This window comes from Mastomys coucha, unplaced genomic scaffold (assembly GCF_008632895.1).
Source record: "Mastomys coucha isolate ucsf_1 unplaced genomic scaffold, UCSF_Mcou_1 pScaffold8, whole genome shotgun sequence".
NCBI lineage: Eukaryota > Metazoa > Chordata > Mammalia > Rodentia > Muridae > Mastomys > Mastomys coucha.
In genome coordinates, this window is record NW_022196914.1 from 69,255,838 (window position 1) to 69,280,767 (window position 24,930).

General features: G+C 38.2%; 1 protein-coding gene across 3 annotated transcripts in view; it reads left to right on the forward strand.

The window, feature by feature from the left end:
* The window catches only part of Pde4d (phosphodiesterase 4D), a 1,511,116-nt gene that overhangs the window by 406,511 nt on the left and 1,079,675 nt on the right, over window positions 1–24,930 (forward strand). For all 3 annotated transcript variants that reach the window (XM_031359970.1, XM_031359969.1, XM_031359971.1), the window contains one exon: window positions 8,002–8,129. In XM_031359970.1, coding sequence (XP_031215830.1) covers window positions 8,088–8,129 — 42 coding nt within the window. In that variant the 5' untranslated portion in view covers window positions 8,002–8,087. The remainder of the gene's footprint in view (window positions 1–8,001; window positions 8,130–24,930) is intronic.

A 24,930-nucleotide genomic window follows, 5' to 3' on the forward strand; every position in this document is an offset into this window, starting at 1 on the left:
TAGTTTGCATTAGATTAAGGGGAAGAGGTTGGGACAGGAAAGGATAATGGAAATACCGAATCCTTTCAAAGCACTTAAATGTAAAGAGAAAGAGGATAGCGGCCGTGGGGGAGGGAGCATAAGGTAGAAGGATGAGGTTCATGGGGTGAGTAGTTTTCCTATTACTATACATGGGGAGAAAAATGTAACATGAGACGGAAAGTTAGAAATATTCAGAAAGCTACCTAATCCTATCATCCCTGATGTACCTGCTGTAACTCTGCAGGATCTAGGTAGGAAAACTACTTTGTAAATTGAACTCCTATGGGCCCCAAAAAACCTAATCGGGCTGATTGCTAATATAGTGTGCTGTTTGTATTTGCCTCTGTCTTCAAGGTGCCATGTGTTGGGCATGCTCAGAAACTAGTTTGGAGGAACCATCATAACTGGTTTTGTAAGTGTAATGACGAGGGAATTCTTTTGGTAGACGGTAGTATCACAAGATTTAACAGAAGGGGAAATTGTCTTTTGGTTGATACCCAGCAGAGGACCGAGAGAACAGCGTCTGTGAAGCGGGACTTAATTTGGACCATCTCTTTTGAACTAAGCCATTCCCGGCCCTAAAAGATGAATTCTAGCACTCCACAGAAAACAGCAAATGTGGGAATTCTAGAGAAAAATGAAGAAGCAAACAGTCTAACAGCCTCCCCCAGCATCATCCTATAAGCAAACATCAGCACTGTCATTATATTCTGAAGTAGCAAGTGGTGGTTACTGACTTGTTTTTATATTCACTCCAGTGCTTCAAAGAGCCATGTGAGAAGTGCCCAGGATAACCATAGACAGAAGCAGAAGTCACCACTAAAGGAAGAAGGGGCGGTTAGTGGCTCACACAAACATTTTCCAACTACCTAACTTTTAAGTGCCTTTTCCCAAGTGTTGATAATTTGAGAAAGCAAAGAAATTCAGAAGCCACAATGGAATGAACCATAATATGGTGCCTATACAAATGTACTGATTTTTGCTATATCTCATTCCAGCTCGTCTCCTGTGCATAGTTTCAGGATAGTATTGTAGAAGCAACTTTAATAATGAATTTTCTTCTTATCCATTTCTTTGCTCTCTCCTTTACTCCCTCCCTTCTCTGTCTCTGTGTCTGCTTTTCTGAGTCTGTGTCTATATCTGTGTCTCTGTCTATGTCTCTCTTTCTCTTTCTCTGTGTCTGTGTCTGTCTGTCTGTGTCTGTCTGTCTGTCTGTCTGTCTCTCTCTCTCTCTCTCTCTCTGTGTGTGTGTGTGTGTGTGTGTGTGTCTGTGTGTGTCTGTGTGTGTTGGGAATGAATCCTAGTACCTAATACAAGCTAGACTGAGCTTTACCTATAGCCACAACCTCTCCCAATTATTTTTAGTTAACATTGTGACACACACAGTTCTCATGTAATTAAATTAATGTGCATCTATTTTATGCATTAGGAAAGGTTGCATATTTTAATTAGCCAGTCTCCTATAATTGGATATCTAAATTATTTCCACATTTTCATTATTACTATTAGAACTTCCAAGATTGCTTCTGCATATGAATCCCTTCTCACAATTAAATTTACTTCCAGAATTATTGTATAAAAGTATGTCACCACATTAAAGCTTTTGGATTTTATTAGCATAATTCTTCCAAGAGCTTTATTTCATTTGGAAGTCATATCAGAGAAATGTAAAACATATTTAATCACATATATACCTTTTAATAACATATATACCCACCCAGGATTTTATGAAAAATAACTTTGCTAACTTACAAAGAAAGCAAATATAAATTTAGAGATTTTAATTTCTTTGATAACGAGATAATGCAGTTTCTGTAGTTATAACTTTGTTTCTAATTTTGCAAAATATATATTTACTGGTTGAAATGCTCATTTTCTGAAATGAGCTTATAGTAGTGGTTCTCAACCTTTCTAATGCTGCGACCCTTTAATATAGTTCCTCATATTGTGGTGGCTCCAAACCATAAAGTTATTTCATTGCTACTTCCTAACTGAAATTTTTATACTTTATGAATTTGTAATGTAAATGTCTTTGCTTTCTGATAGTCTTAGGTGAGACATGTGAAAGGCTCTTTTGACACCCAAAGGGTTATCTAAGTTGAGAACCACTGGTTTATAGTTTTATTTTCCCCCTCTGTTTCTTTATATTGTTGATAAGTAATCAACATTATGTCTCCACCATGGAGAAGGTGGAACAGTGATGGTGAAATGCTCTCAGCCTTAATGAACTTGGATTGATAATCATGCAATGTGTAGTTGGAACCTAATTCAGTTTTAAATTGAAGAAACAATGATTACATTTAGAAATCTTAAGGAGCAAAGTGGAAATCTGTGCAACTTGTCTTTGTTTTTGTTTGTTTGTTTGTTTGTTTTTGTAGTTCACAGTAGAGGCCTGTGTGATTTGGAGACATGGGGAAATTGATAGATGGGTGGGGCTTTTGCAGGATGATGAAGAAAAAAAGAGTTCAGAAGGATGAACAATTTAAAAACATGAATCTGAGGCTCTGAGTTAGAAACAAACATGGAGAGATTAGAGAAGTCTAACTACATCCAAGCAACGATGTTAAAAGTAGGAAGGATAAGACAGATTAAACACGTGTTGACCAGACCATTTGACCTTTCTACTTGGCCTTTGAGATGTCCCTGCAGGGTAAAGTCCCTACAGAGTGCAAACTGAAACTGGATGTCTCAAGTTCATCCTCTTTTGCCGGTCAGCTTCCTGTCTGCCTTAAAACCGAGTAGTTAAAACTCTTCTGGAAAACCATGAGACATTGTTACAGCCATGAAATTAGCTTTCAGGAAAAAAGTGAACAGGGCAGAATATTCAGCTCCAAGACACTTTTATGGGCGTGTGGTGGGGGGAGATGCCCTTCAGCCTCCTTTCTGTTCTGTCTTAAGCAGCTCTGTGATCTTAGGCTGATGCTTCATGTTATTGATTCCTGAATGAGTTTCTGTGTATCTTGAGCTCTCTAGATTTCATTTTCTAGAGTTCAAGCAAGAGCTCAATTGAGAGATATCAGCCCATGACAGCTGGAAAAATGAGAGAAGCTGTAAAATTCAGGAACCTACTGGTGTTCTCTTTGGGTCTGGACAAAAATGCATCTGGATCTTCTCTTAACACAGAGGTTTAGAAGATGTGAGGGAATCCAGGTAATATCTTCCTTTGTCTAAGCAAAGGCCAAATGGACAAATAGTGTCCATCTTCTGTATGGAGAGGGAAAACTGATATGCACTTAACTCACTAAGGCCATCAGTTAAATTCTCCATGAAATTTTTGTCTTGCCCCCTTGTAGTTAACATTTGGAGTATTTAGTTCTTAGGCTCATTGCCTCTTCTTAATTTATCTTCATATATATTTTTCTGGCTAAGCCTAAATACATTGAGCCTGTTTAAACTGCACAAGAACATTGGCTTTTATAACAATTATATTCTGTATCCACTATTTTTCCATTATATTAGAATCTACTCAAGAGGACTAGGCCATAGCTGGGGTGGGGAGGGTAGTTGCTGATCATGTGCGTAACACCCTGGAGTTGGTCACATTCTCCCTTCTCCCAGCCCTTTGAGAGAATGCTAGGGAAAACTGAAGCAATTTAATTTCATTTTAATGTACCATTAGAAACATCTACTATCTAATAATAAAAAAAAAAGACTCTAAACTAAAGACAGATCTAATTGAGAACTTCTTAATTATCCAAAGGCAATATGTTAGGATACTCCTTTCTCCCTAAAACGATGGCTCTCAGCCTTCCTAGTGCTGTGATCTTTTAATATAGTTCTTCATGTTGCAGAGACTCCCCCCTAACCATCAAAGGGGTCCTTCAACCCCTCAAAGGAGCTGTGACTCACATGTTGAGAACCAATGCCCTAAATGAAGAAGGTTTTGTGCTATATGACAAATTTATTTTAGTGAGTGGCAAGTTGGAACTCAGTGGTGTTTTATTTTAATGTCTTGGAGTAGTGTTATGATCTAACAGTCATTCTATTACTCTAGGAAAGGAAAAAAGTTCTGGTTCCAGAAAAGGAGAAGAAAAGGCAATTCATCATAAGTGCCTAACATGTACCTAATAGCTTTCCTGATATTTGAGGTCAACTGGAACCTTACTGAATGCTTAGATTTGACTGTCATTAGACTTCACGACTTTTTCTGTTTAAATGGGGTGGATTATGTTTGGAGAAAACTCTTCAGAAATGTTCTGATAGTAGCTATATGGACTTTTATATGGAAGCTTCTGTCATAATGACAACACATGGGCCAGTGTTGCCTCCAGTTTTCCATTTGTGTGTCTTGCCTAGAGAGAGAAACACATTGTATTGTCTTACCTTATCTTTGCTAAGGGAGAAATTTGTAGGGACTCAGATAACTGCCTCTCTGGGAATAAAAAAAACCAAACAAACAAAATTCCTTTTGCCTTCTCAAACATTCTTTGATATGGGCACAAATCTGATATTTGTGCTAATTACTTTCTGTTGATAATTAAAAGGCATTGGTCCATGATAGCAACATCAGAGTGGTATGATGACCACAGTGATCAAGTTTGGGTCTGAACAATGAGTTCTCTCTGGAACAGATACCCTTATTTTTGAATAGTACAATACATTAGCAATATCTACTTTTTGGCATTATGGAGATAAATGGTAGATATTTTTCCTGGAGCAAATGAGGCAGCAGGAGAATATAACCCTCTTGCTAGAATGCGTACCATAGTTGTGTGGCAGGTCTTCTATTTTGCCTGCAGCTCTTTCCCTTTCCCTGTCTGGCTTTCAGAGCTTTCTGTCCCAGAAGACTGACAGATGAAAAATGTATCCGCATCTTCTTTGCCCTCTTGCTCAGTTGCATTTGGCTAGTAGGGAGTCCTGGCAGGTGATCAGAGGAGGGTGGTATAAGATCACGTGCTTCTCTTCACCTCTTTCCTCCGGGCTGTGCCAGAAAGTAACCTGCCTTCTCAAGGAAGCCAGTTCTGCATGGTTTTCTTTTTGTAGATGCAGACATCCATCTCTGCTTGCTCCTTGTAGATAACTCTGCCATTGCCTGCTCCCAGGACTGCACTGTCATTGTGGGTTCCTCTACCCTGCCCCCGTCTTCCTTACAGCCTTTACTAAACTCTCTTAAAATGATCCTGATAGTCATGCACCATCTCCTGAGTTCCAGGTAAATGATTCACCAATACTTAGTTAAAATTTGCCTAGGCTTGTTTTATTTGTAGGGTTTTAGGCTCTTGTAGACAATAAATAAGAATCAGTTATATGATTATTCCTTGGCCTTTGGTACTCAGAGAAAGATGCAGATGGTGAAGACAAAAGTGAGCCCCATCTTACAGGCCAAGTGTTTTGCTAGATATTGCTCTAAGCACATCTCTTCATCAACACTCGAAGAAGACCAGGTATTCATCAGTGTCTCTCTGCTAAGATGTGTCAGATTGCCTAGAGCTATACAGAGATACACCTATTCGGCTCCCAGGTCCATACTTTTTTATGGAGGCCAGGCTGCCCTCTAGCTATATAGATGGAGAGTCTGGTCTTTCTAATTAAGTCCATCTGTTTACACATACTTCTTTAAGTTTTGAATTCCTGTAGGGAAGAATCTCTTAATGATGGGATTAAAGGCTTTCAAGTCAAATGTCTTAAACTACTTGATTAATTCAGCAAGCCTTTCCAGGTCAAATCCATTGTTTGTCTGACTTTACTGATTTGTTGGTTTGAAATCATTGATTAACTAGCTCACTATGAGCACTTCTTCATGGTACCCTAAGGGTACTCATTACATACCAGATGAATAATTAAATATTTTCAATGAGTTTCTCCCCAGCAGAGCATCAGCTTCCCACAGCAGTTATCTAGATGTCATTTTTTTCTCTCTCTAGTCATGGGCATTTAGATCATAGTTAAAAACGATCTCTATCCATTTCTCAAATGAAATGAATAATATATTTGCACATTTTTAGAGACCATATAAGATGCTGAGCATCGTATCTAATCATGAAGGTGACTCAGTTCCTGGAAGCTTATGATCTAAGTATTTTTCCTGTGTAGGCTAGTCTCTCTATTTAAAACTTCCTCTCTTCAAAACAGTGACCACAAAAGCCCATAAAGCCTAAAAGAAATAATTATTTTTTCCCCTAGAAGCTCACACTGTGTTTTTCTTTTACCTTTAGGCAGACATTTCCTTCAAGCTAGAAAACCTTTTTTTTTTTTTTTTTTTTCCACCTTGGTAGCAGTGGGTCTCCACATCTAGGAGTATTCTTAGCAATAATAGTATCCATTCTCTCTTTCTATTTGCACCTTGCTGTCAAGGGGTGCCCTGGCCTCCCTAAAAATATCTCATTTTGATTTTTAGAACTCTGAAGAGAGTGGCTCATATGTGATTGAAACAAGTTTCTTTAGCCTTGAGAGAGTGCCACTGTGGGCTGCTAGAGAGCATGGTGAAGGTCCCTATCCAATGGTGTTAGTGGGAGTTGGACTCCTATGCTGCATGGCTATCCCTTTGCTGAGGTCCACAGCCATGTTGGATTCTCTATTGTCTCTCATGCTTTGAACTCATGTTTAGATTTTTTTGTTTGTTTGTTTTGATTTGGTTTTTGTTTGTTTATTTTTGGTGCAGACAACTGTTTTAGATTACTTAATTTTCATTTTAAATTAATTAATTTACATCCCAAATGCTGCCATCCTATTCCCCCTAGAGAAATTTCCCCATCCCTTCTCCCCTTCACCTCTGAGAGGGCAGCCCCATCTCTACTATTTCCAGTTCCCTGGGGCATCAAGTCTCTGTAGGATTAGGCTCATTCTCTCCCACTGAGTGCAGACAAGGCAGTCCTCTGCTACATGTGTGGTGGGGGCCTCGCACCAGCCTGTGTGTGCTCTTTGGTTCGTGACTCAGTCTCTGGGAGCTCCCAGGGGTCCACTGTTGGTCTTCCTGTGGTGTTTTCATTTATAATTCATAACAACTTGGACTTAGTATTTTCAAAATTGTTTTGTGAACCTAATTCTTTCAGCCCTTAACTGTTGCTACTCTTTCTTCTAAATGTCAGATAGGCACCTCATTTTCCCTAAAGAACTTAGACTGCATTCAATTGATAGAGTAAACACACTGTTGCCTGTAGCCCTCCACACCTACAATGTCAGCCTACACTATTAGTCAATGCTTTGGCCAAGCTTGTTGGCCTCATCCTCTTTTCTCTAGAGTAAGTCTCCCCAAAGCATGTCATCCCACATACAACTCTATCCTGTGAGTAATGAAACCATGTATAGACGTAAATGAATAGCAGAAATTTACTTAATTCAACCTTCCCTGTAAAGTCTCCTTTCCAGTGTCTAGGAAAGTAGAGGTTAGGAAACAAGGCCATTGGTGCTATGAAAGTGACAGCTACTCTGGGAGAGTCTCTGGAATAACAGTTATAGTTTAACTAGGTAAGAGGCTCTCACCCTCTCTCAAGCATGCTTTTCACCTTCTTTGAACCTCTGGAGTGTGGCTGCATAGCCACTGGGATAACGCCATTGACTTTTATGTACATTTACTGGTAACACAACAAGAAGAGGAAGCTGTGACATCATGCTCACAGCCGTCCTGTAGTCTTTAGTGTTTTCCCACTGGTGGGGCAGGTTATGTGCCTGGCCCCTTAGTGGAAAATTGGAGAGTCCCCAGTTTCCCAGCAAGAATTAGCACAGACCATGGTTCAGTTGCCTCTTCCGTTCGTATGAGGATCCTTAGACTGTGTCTACCACACCTATTTATTTCAACTGCTAAAAAAGTAAGCTTAGATATTTAACAGAAAGCAGATGGTGCTGGGATCTGTAACTTGCGTTAAACAAAAGCTGTTTTGAAAACGTTCCTCCTGTCCACTTTTATTGCTTTAAACACATCAACATCTCCGCCTGTTCTGATGAATTATTTAAGAATCACTGTCCCAGTCCGTGGCAGCATTTCGAAGTGCACATGTTAATCATATACTTGATTAAACATTTCCTTGCCTTTTCCTACAGCATTTCAGTTGCCTCTGAGTGGAGAAGAGTTGCAGGGAGAGTAGTTGGAAGCAGCTAGTGGCATCCCAACTACTGAAAACCGCACCATGGAGAGGAACACTTGTGATGTACTTTCTCGGAGCAAAAGTGTAAGTACCTTTCATCTTCACTTATTTTGTAAAACGTGTACATGCAACGTTTATAGCTTTCTTGGATTTAATGTCGTGGTGTTGCAGTTAGGTTTGGGATTAAGCCTTTGGTTAGCTTTCAGTCCTCTCATCATACGCAGATTGTGAACAAAGGAAGATTCATTCATCCATGTGGCCTAGTTGACACTGGATGGGTCTTTTGCGATGTAGATGCCTTTTTACTCATTCATATAAGCTTCACTGCATGATGCTGAACACCCTGATATTTAAGTGCATGAAACAAATACATAGTTAAAGTTAAACTAGGAGATATTTATGTCTTGACTATCAATCTCTCTAGATCGATCCAAAGGTATGTATTGAAAGCAAGTGTGATAAAGGTACTTATCAGCCAAACAGATTCTGAAACTCCATTAGCTCCTCACTCTGACTTAGGTCTCTAACTGCCCGTTTTAATCTTCCTTTCTATCATCTTTAAGTTGTCCTTCACGGTACTCTAAGGAGCTTTAAGCATTTGTTCCAATTACCCAGTACCTGTAAGGTACCAGACTCATAACAAATTTGAGTTTTCTATCATCTTACAAGGGAATAAGCAACATGAAATAAGGAGAGCAGTCAGAGAAAAGCTGTGCCAGGCAAGAATGAAAGCAGCTTTAATTTCCATCAGGCAAGTTCTAACAATATGTCCCTTTGTTCATTTACCCAAGGGGAAGAAGCATCCAAACAGATGTGCTTGTGACGTAGGAACACTCATTTGAAGGCATCAGGAAAACCACAAATGCAAACACATTTCTTTGGTGTGGAAATGCTTTGTGTTTTGTCCTGAGATCCTACTGCTAAGGCCCAAGGCCATCTTTCACTCTTCCTACAGAACTGGGGATGAGTGTGTAGAAAGGACAAGTTAGTATGCATTACAGCATTAACAGAAAAAAAGAGGCTATACTGAGAAGTATGCAACCAGTCATTTTTTTGAATCTCAAGTTTAATAACCAACTAAACAAATTCAACAAATTGGTGGAGTGTTCACATTCATTTGTTTTAGTCGTTGTTGTTTGGTTATATGGAATTTGCATAACATAAAAGGCCAGAGCATTGTGCCTGGAATTCTTTTTATCAATGTGCATAGTTGCTCATTATAGTAGGTGTGACCTGCATACAAATTACCAAACTAAGAACTCGCCTGTTATTGAATTTTCTTATTATAAATCATATATGATTTGCATCATATCATATCAATATGATACTTCCTTTGGTTGAGTGTCAGGGGGATGTGATTTGAAAATATATATATATAGGCAAAGGGGAGAGCATTTTAGATAATTAAAACATACTATTTAGCTCTTCTCCATTCTTGGGAAAATTATTCTAAAGATAAACAATTCTCCATTCTCCGTGATGTGACTTTAAGGGAGCAAGAGTGCTGAATGACTCTAGAAGGTTCCCTGTTTGCCTTTGTTTTGCACATGGTTTCTTTTCCTCTCGGGAAAGGCCGAAGCTTCCCAGATCATGAGAGCTTGAGTTGCCTAGATTCAGAAGTGGCAGGGTTCTCATTTCCTCTGTTTCCTTGCTTCCTCAAAAGCCACTGATGCAGAGAGAGCTCTTGCGTTTTGTCCACACTACTGAGTAACTCCGAGCAGGGCCTGACTCCTTATCTGAAAATGAGGTGGCTGATTTACTAGTAAGAATTTGCCACTTCTGAATTTCAAACATGGCCTGGCGGCACATCACCTCTACTCATTAAGTCTTTGTCAGAATAGAATCCTGCACTGCACCCTCAGAAGTTGCTGTTTCCGTTTTATTAAAGAACATTCAAATAATTTAAGAACTGTCAACCCTTTGTTTTGGCATTATTACATTTGGAAATTAAAAAACAAAAACAAAACATTAAGTGGGAAGACTGTTTCTGGGCTTGTCCACATGTTACTGTGTGTGAAGAGCCTGTATCCGTCAATGTGAATGGAGGCGTATCAGTCACATTTGCTGAATAGATCCTGTGTCTGTCACTGTGAATCAAGGCGCATTATTTTTCACTTCAGTGACAAACTGGAAAGAAGCGACTAATGAAAGAAAGAGCTTAGGTTGTCTCATAGTTTGAGGTTCTAGCTGAATATGGCAAGGGAAGTGTGATGGAATGGGGTTGGACACAAGGCATCTATAGTCAGGAAACAGAAGCCTGAATGTTGGCATCCAACTGGCTCCTCCCCCATTCCTCTTTTTATTCAATTCTGGACCCCAGGCCCTGGAGTGATCAGGAAGGCTTCCCTTCTTCTTCGTGTAGAGCTCTCCGGATATCGCTTTGACAAGCACATATACATATGTGTCTCCTATATGATTCAAATCTAAAGTTGACTGACCATTGCATAAGGCATACAAGAGAAGAATGCGTTAAGACTATTTTTAGGCAGTCACCTTATTAGTAAGTTCCTTTCTGAGAAGAGTACCAATTTAGTTTGTAATACTTAGACAGTCTCTATTTAATGTAAAAGATAAAGGCATACAAGGGGTAGTTAAACAGATTCCTGTTTAACATCACTGTTGAGTTTAGGTCTCATGCTCATTTATAAATAAGTCAGGCTGACTTATATCATAAAATACCAGATTCATGACTTAAATACAAATGTACTTTTTTTCAAAAATTTAAGAGTCAGGTACTCCCAATTCAGTATGATGGGGGATTACCTCCTGGCTTCCTAATGTCTTGTAGTTAGCTGCATCCTCACTGAACCTCACAGAGCAGACAGAAAGCTCTCTGGAATCTTTTCTAACTAGGTCCATATTCCCAAACACCTCTCACCCCTAAAGCTGATGAAGATCTTTACATTGAGAACTGGAGATGTAACATCTGAATTTAGGCAAGGCACAAACATTTATTTAGCCTATAATAGTTTGATATTGTTTTTTAAATTAATTAATTAATTTTTACTTATTCACTTTACATGCCAGACACTGCCCTCCTCCTGGTCACCTCCTCCCACAACCATTGACACTAGAAAGATCACAATTTCCTTCTTTTCTAATTTATATTCCAGAACTCCTTGTGGTAGTTTGGAGTTTCCAAGCAACTCTTCACAGAGCTAGATAGAGGCTCATTTTAATTTTTCTCCAAAACATTGTTTACTTTTGCTTATTGCTTGTATCTTTATCTTAACACCTATCACAATGTTACAAGGACATTGCTTTCTGAAGTGCCTTACTCTGCCAGTGGATGTATCCACTTGGACTCAATGGAGGTGCAGGGGATAGTGGAGGTAGTAAGCACAGGGGAAGGAAGAGGGAGAAGCAGGGAGGAGGAAAGGGAGAGAGAGAGAATGTTGGATGGGTATAGAGAAGGGAAAAGCTGGGGAGGCAGGATGAATATGATCACAAAACATTATATGAAGTTTTCAAAGAATTAATGAAAGTATGATTTAAAATGTCAACATACATGAGAGGTTCACAGGTGCATGAACTTAACAGAGATTTGATTCTCTATACTTGGTTCCAAAGTTGTGTGAAAATAAAGTTCTAACTTAAAAGAACGGCTCCTTATCATAGGTCTCCTGCTCATCTCTGAACGCATGATTTTTTTTTTAAATAGATCTTATATGATGAATGAACTGGATAAATTTTAATAATTCATTAACCAGTCCTATAATATGCTGAATTCTAAAGTATCTTTTATTATTTTTACCTAAAACTCCCAAATTTGGATAGCCTAAATCCACTGGAAGAGATTTGAGATGTCATCTGCTCAATTAGATTCTTTATTTTCTTGATGAAATTGCCCTCTGTCTCAGGATTCTTTTGGTTGTTCTACATTGGGACAAGTGTGTCACTCACCAGATGTCTTTAATTGATGTTCCCTGTTCTCTTGGGCAGAAATGTTGTTTAGTGTTTATTCAAAGCTGGAAGCAATTCCTGGCTATTTGTAGAGCACTGAAAATCTAGAATTTCTTTCTTTCTTTTTTTTTCTTTTTCAAATGCCAAACCAAAAGCCCACCTATGTAGGCTGTCAGTACTGAATCCAGGAACTGGGATCTGCTCTGGTGGGATGTGTCAGTGGATTCTCTAAAATTGCTTCTGTCATAGGTGGTTTTAAAAATATTGTCCAAAGCTCATATACTAAATGTATCCTGCTTTTAAAAAATAAACATTTCTCAATTGTTTCTTTACCCCTACTGATTCTGTATGGATGTGGCTACTCTCCTTCTGACCCAGAGTGAAGTGATTCATGCTATTTCATCTAAATCTCTTTGTATGGGTGGCCACCCAGTGAGGAGAGGCCAAAAGGAACCATGGAAGGAATGATCCATTTTGTACTAGCACTGCAGAACTGCTTGCATTTGTTATTCCTTCCAGTTACTCAGAGATAGTCAGGTTTGGGATTTTATGACTGAAGTAAAATTAATGGATTCTTTGCCAGACTAACCTTATTTCCCTACTATATCCCTGTCCATCTGAGGTACACTGCTGCAGTGTTGTATCAGCATACAATCTAGGCAAATTAAGAAAGTTAAACTCCTTATTTATTGTTTATCACTCATGTTCACTCCCTAAGGTAGAAGAGACTCAGGAGAGATACCATTACTAAAACATTTTGGAAAACACAAATTAAAAGGCAAAATAAAAAAAGCCAAAAAAACAAAATAAGCTTCCTTCTATGCTTTGCCACCCATGAACTGAAGTGAGAACTTGTAGTTTTAGAGATTTGATTAATTTGACTATGATTCTTGACTCCCAGGTAATATTTCTGTTTTAGAAAATTCAATGGAATATTTATTAAGTGGCTAACGGTATGTTAGTCTCTGGACATCTAATATGAGTAGGATACTTGACAGTCCTGCTTTCATAGAACCTACTTGACAATTGCATTTATAAATTTTATGATTTATTGAAATTGCTTCATCAGCCTGGCACCCCAGGCCTGATGACCCAAGCCTATTTCCCTGTGCTTCTCAAGGACTCTGAAGTACTGTCTCCCTTTAGCCTCCTCATTCTTTCTTCCCCACATTGTGCATCTCCTCTTTACAAAAGATATTTTAGCTGTGAATAATGTGTCCTAATTGTCAATTATGCTCATTGTTGCAGAAACATAGATTATTTTAGAGTAGTTGAAAAGAATTTTTTTCTCAGATAATCAACAATGGTATAAGAATAGCTGAGGGTATAAACGAATATGAGTTTAGGGGGAAAATGGATCTGAAAGAATAGGGAGTGATCAGCAGCCATTGAATCAATCACAGGTCACATGACTGTCCCAGCATCCAAACCAGTCACTAAATTGTTGTCTTAGAAAACTCTCACATTTTTAGATATGGTAATGTGTTTGCTGTTTCTTTTTAGGGCAACTTCAAGTGGGAGTTGAATTTCAAGTGATTATGACCAAAAAATAATTGCATATGTTTTTCTTAACAATGTAAACACTAAGAACATACAAAATGTAAAGGGGTCCTCTTGAATTGATTCTATATATTAAAATATTTTCTTACACACAGTCTTACCAGAACAAAATGGGAAAATCTTAGGGAAAGCATATTAACTTGCTGGAGTTTTCTACTAGTAGTATTTTCTTGTAGAGTTTTTTTCCCCTTTAAAAATGTTGTATTTTTAGCTGTAGCCAAATTTTGATCCTTATGATTTGTCTGTTCCCTTTTAATCTATGAAATCGCTATCAAAGGGCAAGAGCTCTTATTGTTAAAAAACAAACAAACAAACAAACAAACATCTTCGAATGAAATCATCAGCATGTTTGCTTCTCATGGCGGGTACTTCCAAAGAAAATATGGACTGGTCCTAAGGTTTTCTGTGGTAGTCTTGGCTTTCAATCTCTGCAACTTGATGGAGAAAGCATTTAATAATGTCATTTATTATCAAGTGCCCCTGAAAACTTATGGTGAACTTTTAAGTATAAGATGAGTAAATAATACTGAAAGCTCATTCTTTTTGTGATGCTTGCATCTATAACTCCTGGTCTCTTTCGTAGATATTCTATCTCCAGAGTTGTCTCCCTTTGGGATTTCTTTCTTTTTCTTTTTCCTTTTTTTTCAAGACAGGGTTTCTCTGTGTAGCTCTGACTGTCCTGGAACTCATTCTGTAGACCAGGCTGGCCTCGAACTCAGAAATCCACCTGCCTATGCCTCCCAAGTGCTGGGATTAAAGGCATGTGCCTGGCTCCCTCTGTGATCTCTTTATTATTTCTATTTCCATTTTTAGATCCTGTATGGTTTTATTCAATTCAGACACTTAAAATTTTTTGTTTGTTGGTTTTTGCTATTACCCTGTCCCCTTTTTTTCCTGCTTTAGTAATGTGGAGTTCTGTTTTGGCAGTAGTCTTGCTTCTGTGTTATGAATTTGATCATGTGTAAGTTGTTACCATCCATAGTTTAACTCAGTCTACAGAGTTTACTAAGCCCTCATAGACTGTTTGATTTTGCTATAATAGTTATACTTCGTAGAACTGCATTCCAAATGGTACTTGAGAGACTCGAAGTCAAGATACCACAGTGTACTTTGGCATTGGGATTTTAGGCTTCACAGAGTATCTGGCTCACTGAACATTAAAAAGCTAAACATAGTAAAACTACCCTCACACAAGCAATACCAAGGGCCAAGAAAAGCAATCTTTTCTATAAATTCATTTAAAACAGAAATTACGGGCCATGCTTTGGAATTCCTTTTCTCTGCTTATTGAATGTATTTTAAAATATTACTAAGGCCCCAACTTGTGTTTTTTTCTCTATAGAACAGCCCAATTTCACAGCATTACTTTTGTTGGCAGGGATTCATTTCAATGCTGTATGAATCACACCAATGGAGACATAAATATTGTCCAGGAACAATAATCTCTGAAGAAGTATTCAAAGATTAGCAAAGGCCTCCAGAAAGAGGTGGAAGATTCTGTATACACATAAGAGCGAAGATAATAAAAGTGGTTTTCTTAAGTGTTCATGTAGGAGATCAGAGCATGACCCTCATCACCAAATTGTACATGAAATAATTGATGGAACACTCAGAAAATGGCAAGTAACCAGGCACGTGGTATTGATTTGAAAGTATTTCATTTTTTGACTTCCAATACCAATTCATACATCAAAAACATCAGGAAAAAATGGAAATCAATGTAGGCAAGACATACATTAGATATAGATTAAAACTTCCTGAGATGATGACCAGAAAGATAGCTCAGCAGGTAATGTGCCTGCTGCCAAGCCTGCAGCCCCGAGTTCAATCCCACATGGTAGAAGTAGAAAAGTGACTTCCATTGGTCTTTCTCTGACTTTACATGGCAACTCATGGGACAATACAGATACAAACACACACACACACACACACACACACACACACACACACACACACACACACAGAGAGTCTTTAAAAACATTTCTGGGCATAATTTTTTGTAGTATTCATACAGTACTTGGGAGGATTTTGAAATGACCTCAAATCAAAAATTTTCCCAAGTCATAGTTCTTTGTGCTTGTATTATTTTTCACTTCATACTATAAATTAGATAAAAATTGAATCTGTTAAATTTTTAACTTCTCACCATCAGATTTACAAGAGATTTCTTGAACCCATCATTTCTTGACTCTGCAATTCCTAGGTCGAGTATTTCTCAGAATAGGCCCGATGAAAAATCATCCATTATACAAAAAAATCTGAATTTTTAACCTTAAAATCAGCTACCATTCTTTCCAAAAGTCTGCATAGGAAGCTGGTTAATAAGCAGAGTGTGTCTCATCTCTGCTAACAGTGCTTCAGTTGGACATTTGGTTCCTCTAAGAATAAACAGAATTGAAAATGCTTCACTGATGTTTGGAAGTATAAGATACTTGTGATTTTTAATAATTCTTTATTGCTTTTTAAAACAGTCCATTTCTCTAAACCCATGTCTGAGATAAAAGTAGAAAGGGGTTGTAATATTTTGAGAGGCTTTACTTTGGAGAAATGTGAATTCTTTCATCTTAATGTTTCTGCAGTTCATCTGCAGTGTATCAAGTCAATCTTTCTTTTATTAAGACAACAAGCTTTAACTGTTGTGCCACATGTGGATGGTGTTGTAACTCCAGCTCTGAAATGTACCCAAACTTCACAGAAACAGGATGTAATGGAAGAAAATCATAATGCAGGAAGAAAACCCATAGGTCTGGATATGAAAGATAATTAGTTCTGGCACAACCTTTCTCTGATGTTCTTTCTTCTCAGTAACTGGTTTCCTCCTTGTGCTTTGCTTGTGTCCCCATAATGAGTGGCATTTTTATTTGAATCCTGCCTGGTGTCCATGCCCTTCCCTGTCCTGAGACCCAGGAGGAACCCCTTGCTTCTAATCTAAGTAAACTTATTAATTTCAAAAGTGTAACTCTGTATACAGCAAATACTTCTGTACAGCCTTTTGTTAAAAACTGTTTAGATGCAGTTGCCAGCATTGGGCAATAGAACATAAACCTGCTTTTTATTGAACCACAGATACAACTTTCTCCCATAGGAGAAAACCTTTCCTTTAGTGGAACATTTTCTAAGACTATATTAGTTTTCAATTTTAGACAAGGGCATCCCCTCCCCCATTCCTCCAAAACTACTTGAAGACATGGGAATTACAATGAATCAAACATTCCTTCTTCCCACCCAGCCACATCACCTCTGTCATCCTCAGAGGGAAACCTTACATTCACAGTTTTAGTGTATTGGGGAATTCCACTGTGAACCATTTCTCTTCTGACTTAATCTCAGAGTTGCAAATCTCTGTGGGAAGTGATGTTTTTTCTACCATTACAGAGAGGAAAAAAATATATACATGAGACAAAATGTATGTTCAAGACTTCTGAATAATGGGCTGAACCACCAAGATTATAGGGCAACCAGGTACCACAAAACCTGGAAAGACAGAATTACCTACAAAGAGCGGATGTCATCTTTTGTGTGCATGGGTAGAAATCACCAGAGGACACATGCACTGGTAAAAAGATTCTTGCTAAATTTTGAATGAGTTACTAAAGGATAAGTGGAAGGAAGCGTGAGTATATGGACACAGTGAATGTTGTGGGTAGTGGGGTATATCTTGTAGCAGACATTTCTTCCAATAGCATTTCCAGGTATCCAGTGGGAAGATTAACAGAAACAGGATCTGCTGTCCCAGTGAAATAAAGTGAGAATCATAAAAGAATGCCAAAATTTGTTTTCTTAGGGCATGGTAAGATATCTTTCATGGAGCATGTTCAGAGATGGAGATGATGGATACAAGGGAAGCAATGCTTGCACTATGGGGACCAAGGTAGGAATATGAATGGAGGTCAGCACTTCAGTAGGGAGAGGGCTTGGATGTTCCCTAGAGACTCAGACATGTTACTGAGATCAGATTTGATTAGGACATGAACGAATACTCTTCTTGGTTGACCTCAACCAAGACCCTAACAGGTATTAGGTAAAGATAACTAGAATTTGTCAACAATGGATTCAAGAGACAGTTTCTTTTTGAGGCCAAATTAGTATTAGTAAAATTACAGTTGCCAAGCCTTTCAACTATTAAAGCATAAGAGATCTCCAGAGATATGCAGGTTACTGTGGCTAGTCACAGTTATAACAAATTGAGTGTATACCATTTCCTAACCAAATGAAATACAAATCTCATGTTAAAGACCTAAGAGAAGGAAGCATAATCAGATTCATCTTTAAGCCAAAAAAACATTATCCCACTATCTGTTATCCTATATGATAACAGCTTTCAGCAAAGAAAGGCTGTGCCAAATGAGATGATAGGAGAAAAATCATCAAGTAATAATACACAAAAATATCCCAGGAGGGGATAAGGGTTGCAGCTAATAACATGAGGAACGATGAATAGTTGTTTCAAAGCTCTAATGGAAAAGTTTGGCAGCATATGAGAGCAGATATACAACTTTAGCAGAGATAGAAATTAGAAGAAAGAAGGAGGTAGAATTGCTGGGGGGAAATGCTAATCAGAAGTAAAATCTAAGGCTATTTGTAGACTTGAAGAAGCTAAAGAAAGAATCAGTGGCCTTGAAGATAAATCAGCAGAAATTATACAAACTGGAATTCAAAGAGAAAGAAGGGTGGGGGAGGGGGAAGGATGGAGAAAGAGAGAGGTGGAAAAAGAAAGAGGAAAGATACAATAGATTAATAAATGTGGTATAATGCTAAATCATAAAACTTGTGTAATGGAAAATTATAAAATAATTGTATATATATAATATGTAACATAATTATAAAATAATATATAGAAGAAATATTTTAAGGAATAATGGTATAAATTTTTTAAAATTGATGACAGACTCCAAATTACAGCTTTAAAAGCCAAGAGTATACTAAACAAGATATAAGTCAAGATACACAACAGAGGAAAGAGAGAAGCAGGGGGAGAGGGAGAAGGAGAGGGAGGAGAGGGACGGGAATATTAAAGACAAAGAGAAAAATCTTAAAGGCATCTATCTAGGGAGAAAATTACAAATGGCAAACAGAGGAACAAGGATAAGAATTACTGTAAGTTTTGCTGTGGAAACCATCTAAACTAAAAGCAAGTAGCTAGTAAGAACATTCTTGATATATAAGGCAAAATCTTTCTGACAGTGGACTTTTTGTGGTTTGTATTTTCTTGGATGTCTCCAAAGTAATGTGTAAACATGCCACATTTTCTTTCATCCTTCACATCGAAGAGGATGTAGATAGTTCTCCTATTTTGCACTTTAATTCATTTATTTAATTCCTTCATTTTCTCAGAGGACTTAGCCAGTTATTTGTGAATGGAGCCACTTTTCAGGGTCATTGGGAAAGAGAATTACTCCACAGACAAAGCAAAAATACTTTGCCTAATAAAATATTTTAATCAAGGAGTTTGGACAGGTCTTTGAGTGCAGGTAAGACCACTACTGCTGCTCAGAGGAGCCAGCCTGGAACCCTCAGGATATAAGACCCAAGGGGAGGCCTGGAACAGGAGTCTTCCGATTTGTGGTCTGTCTGCTCCCAGAGCTGATCCTGTGCCACAGAGCTACATATACAAATACCACCAGGAGATAGCTGGTCTCCCAGGAGTGCCTACACACCTGCAAACATAGGTAAGACCACCACTTCTCTTCAAATTCCTGTCCCAAGAGGGACCCTCACAGAGCCATCAAGACACAGGAACCAATGATCAGCTGGGGAAAGAATCCTCTGGTTTCTGTCTGTTCCCCAGAGCAGACCCTGTACCACAGCTCGCCATACCCAAATTCCTCCCAGAGATAACTGGTCTCCCAGGAGTCCTGACACTCAGGCTTGTAGAAGGGACAAGCAAAAGTCAGAAACAGCAAGACCAGCTAACACCAGAGATAACCAGATTGCAAAAGGCAAGGACAAGAACATAAGCAAAAGAAACCAAGGCTACTTGGCAACATCAGAATCAAGTTCTCTCACCAGAGTGAACCCTGGTTACCACAGCACACTAGAAAAGCAAGACTCTGATTTAAAATCACATCTCATGATGATGATAGAGGAATTTAAGAAGGGTATAAATAACTCTCTTAAAGAAATACAAGAGAACACAGGAAAAGAGGTAGAAGAACTTGAAGAGGAAACACAAAAATCCCTTAAAGAATTACAGAAAATACAACCAAACAGGTGAAAGAACTGAACAAAACCATCCAGGATCTAAAAATGGAAATAGAAATAAAACAATCACAAAGGGAGACAACTCTGGAGATAGAATACCTAGGAAAGAGATCAGGAGTTATAGATGCAAGCATCATGAACAGAATACAAGAGATAGAAGACAGAATCTCAGGTGCAGAAGATAACATAGAAAACATTGACAAAACAATGAAAGAAAATGAAAAAATCAAAAAGCTCCTAACCCAAAATATCCAGGAAACTTAGGAAAAAATGAAAAGACCAAACCTAAGGATAATAGGCATGGAAGAGAGTGAAGATTCCCAACTTAAAGGACCAGTAAATATCTTCAACAAAATTATAAAAGAAAACTGCCCTAACCTAGAGGAGGAGATGCCCATGAACATACAAGAAGCCTACAGAACTCCAAATAGATTGGACCAGAAAAGAAATTTCTCCTGTCACATAGTAATCAAAACACCAAATGCACTAAACAAAGAAAAAAAATGAAAGCAGTAAGGGAAAAAGGTCAAGTAACATATAAAGACAGGCCTATCAGAATTACACCAGACTTCTCACCAGCGACTATGAAAGCTAGAAGACTCTGGGCAGACCATAAGAGAACACAAATGCCAGCCCAGGCTACTATACCCAGGAAAACTCTCAATTATCAATAGATGGAGAAATCAAGATATTCCATGACAAAACCAAATTTACACAATATCTTTCTACAAATCCAGTCCTGCATTGGATAATATATAGAAAATGCCAACACAAGGAGGGAAACTACATCCTAGAAAAAGGAAGAAAGTAATCTTCTTTCGACAAACCCAATAGAAAATAACCACACAAACATAAAAATAACATCAATAATAACAGGGATCAACAATCACTATTCCTTAATCTCTCTTAACATCTGTGGTCTCAATTCCCCCAATAAAAAGACATAGAAAAACAGACTGGATATAAACAGGACCCAACATTATGCTGCAAACAGGAAATGCACCTCAGTGTCAAAGACAAACTCTACCTCAGAGTAAAGGACTGGAAGACAATTTTCCAAGCAAATGATCCCAAGAAACAAGCAGGAGTAGCCATTCTAATATTGAATAAAATCGACTTTCAACCCAAAGTCATCAAAAAAGATAAGAAAGGACACTTCTTACTCATCAACGGAAAAATCTATCAAGAACTCTCAATTCTGAACATCTATGCTCCAAATGCAAGGGCACTAACATTGATAAAAGAAACTCTACTAAAACTAAAAGCACACATTGCACTTTACACAATAATTGTGGGGGAACTGCAGTACCCTACCCTCATCAATGGATAGATCAGGGAAACCCAAACAAAACATGGACACAGTGAAACTAACAGAAGTTTTGGACCAAATGGCTTAAAAGATATCTATAGAACATTTCATCCTAAGTCAAAAGAATATACCTTCTTCTCAGCACCTCACAGTACCTTCTCCAAAATTGATCATATAATTAGTCACAAATGAGACCTCAACAGATATAAGAAGACTGAAATAATCCCATGCTTCCTATCAGATCACTATGGACTAAGGCTGGTCTTCAATAGCAAAACAACAACAACAACAACAACAAACCAAAAACAAAGAAACAAACAAACAGAAAGCCCACATACAAATAGAAGCTGAACAACGCTCTACTCAGTGATAACTTGGTCAAGGAAGAAATAAAGAAAGAAATTGAAGACTTTTTAGAATTTAATGAAAATGAAGCCACAACATACCCAAGCTTCTGGAACACAGTGAAAGCAGTCCTAAGAGGAAAACTTGTAGCTCTGAGTGCCTTCAAAAAGAAACTGGAGAGAGCATACACTAGCACTTTAACAGCACACCTGAAAGCTCTAGAACAAAAAGAAGCAAATACACCTAAAAGGTCAGTAGGAAATAATCAAACTCAGGGCTGAAATCAACCAAGTGGAAACAAAAAGAACTATATAAAGAATCAACAAAACCAAGAGCTGGTTCTTTGAGAAAATCAACAAGATAGATAAACCCTTAGCCAGACTAACCAGAGGGCAAAGAGACAATCCCCAAATTAGTAAAATCAGATATGAAAAGGGAGATAAAACAACAGAAACTGAGGAAAACCAAAAAATCATCAGATCCTCCTACAAAAGCCTATACTCAACAAAACTGGAAAATCTGGATGAACTGTATGATTTTCTAGACAGATAATAGGTACTAAAGTTAAATAAAGATCAGATAAACAATCTGAGCAGTCCCATATCCCCTATAGTAATAGAAACAATCATTAATAGTGTCCCAACCAAAAAGAGCACAGGACTAGATGGGTTTAGGGCCAAGTTCTATTAGACCTTCAAAGAAGACCTAATACCAATACTCCTCAAACTATCCAATAAAATAGAAACAGAAAGAACTTTACCCAACTTGTTCTATGAAGCCACAATTACTCTGATACCTAAACTACACAAAGACCCAACAAAGAAAGAGAACTCAGACCAATTTCCCTTATGAATATTGATGCAAAAATACTCAATAAAGTGCTCACAGACTGAATCCAAGAACATATCAAAGTGATCATCCAACATGATAATGTAGGCTTCACCCCAGGGATATAGGGATGGTTCAATATATGGAAATCCATCAACGTAATCCACTATATAAAAAAACTCAAAGGAAAAAAAAAGATAGGATCATTTCATTACACGCTGAGAAAGCATTTGAAAAAATCCAACACCCCTTCATGATAAAAGTCTTGGAAAGATCAGGAATTCAAGGCTCATACCTAAACATAGTAAAAGAAATATGCAGCAACTCAGTAGCCAACATCGAACTAAATGGAGAGAAACTTGATGTAATCCTACTAAAATCAGGGACTAGACAAGGCTTCCTACTCCCTCCCTCCCTATTCCTTATAGTACTTGAAGTCTTAGCCAGAGCAATTAGACAACAAAAGGAAATCAAAGGAATACATAGTAGAATGGAAGAAGTCAAATTATCAGTATTTGCAGATGATATGATAGTATACTTAAGTGACCCCAAAAATTCCACCAGAGAACTCCTAAACCTGATAAACAACTTCAGCAAATTAGCTGGATATGAAAGTAACTCAGTGGCCTTCCTCTACACAAAGGATAAACCGGCTGAGAAAGAAATTAGGGAAACAACACCCTTTACAATAGTCCCAAATAATATAAAATACCTTGGTGTGACTCTAACTAAGCAAATGAAAGATCTGTATGACAAGAACTTCAAGTCTCTGAAGAAAGAAATCAAAGAGGATCTCAGAAGATGGAAAGATCTCTTATGCTCATGGATTGGCAGGATTAATAGAGTAAAAATGGCCATCTTGCTAAAAGCAATCTACATATTCAATGCAATCCCCATCAAAATTCCAACTCAATTCTTCACAGTGTTAGAAATAGCAATTTGCAAATTCATCTGGAATAACAAAAAACCAAGGTTAGTGAAAACTATTCTCAAGAATAAAAGAACTTCTGGTGGAATCACCATCCCTGACCTCAAGCTGTACTACAGAGCAATTGTGATAAAAACTTCATGGTATTGGTACAGAGACAGGAAGAGAGATCAATGGAATAGAATTGAAGACCCAGAAACAAACCTACACGCATGTGGCCACTTGATCTTTGATAAAGGAGCTAAAACTATCCAGTGGAAAAAAGAGAGCATTTTCAACAAATGGTGCTTGCTAAACTGGTGGTTAGCACATACAAGAATGCAAATCAATCCATTCTTATCTCCTTGGACAAAGCTCAAGTCCAAGTGGATCAAGGACCTCCACATAAAACCAGATACACTGAAACTAATAGAAAAGAAAGTGGGGAAGACTTTGAGCACATGGGCACAGGAGAAAATTTCTTGAACAGAACACCAATAGCTTATGCTCTAAGATCAAGAATTGACAAATGGGACCTCATAAAATTGCAAAGTTTTCTGTAAGACAAAGGACACTGTCAATAGAACAAAACAGCAACCAAAAATTGGAAAAAGATCCTTACCAACCCTATGTCCAGTAGAGGGCTAATATCCAATATACACAAAGAACTTAAGAAATTAGACTCCAGAGAACCAAATAACCCTATTAAAAATGGGGTACAGAGCTAAACAAAGAATTCTCAACTGAGGAATACCAAATAGCTGAGAAGCACCTGAAGAAATGTTCAAAATCCTTAGTCATAAGGGAAATGCAAATCAAAACAACCCTGAGTTTCCACCTCACACCAGTCAGAATGGCTAAGATCAAAAACTCAGGTGACAGCAGATGCTGGAGAGGTTGTGGAGAAAGAGGAACACTCCTCCATTGACGGAGGGATTGCAAGCTGGTGCCACAACTCTGGAAATTAGTTTGGTGGTTTCTCAGAAAATTGGACATAGTACTATCTGAGGACCCAGCAATGCCACTCCTGGCCATATACCCAGAAGATGCTCCAACATGTAATAAGGACACATACCCCACTATGTTCATAGCAGCTTTATTTATAATAGCCAGAAGCAGGAAACAACACAGCTGTCCCTCAACAGAGGAATGGATACAGAAAATGTGGTACATCTATACAATGGAATACTACTCAGCTATTAACAACAATGAATTCATGAAATTCATAGGCAAATGGATAGAACTAGAAAATATCATCCTGAGTGAGGTAACCCAATCACAAAAGTACACACAAGGTATGTACTCACTGATAAATGAATATTAGCCCAGAAGCTTGGAATATCCAAGATACAATTCCTAGACCACATGAAACTTAAGAAGAAGGAAGATCAAAGTGTGGATACTTCTGTTCTTCTTAGAAGAGGAAAAAATTATCCATTGGAGGAGTTACAGAGACAAAGTGTGGAGTAGAGACTAAAGGAAAGGCCATCTAGAGACTGCCCTACCTGGGGATCCATCCCATATACAGTCACCAAACCCAGGCACTATTGTGGATGCCAGCAAGTGCTTGCTGACAGAAGCCTGATATAGCTCTGTCCTGAGGTTCTCTACCAGTTCCTGACAAATACAGATGTGGATGCTCTCAGCTAATCATTGGACTGAGCACAGGATTCCCAATGGAGGAACTAGAGAAAGGACCCAAGTAGCTGAAGGGGTTTACAGCCCTATAGGAGGAACCACAATGTGAACCAACCAATACCCCTAGAGCTCTCAGGGACTAAACCACAAACCCAAGAGTACACATGGAAGGACCCATGACTCCAGCCACATAT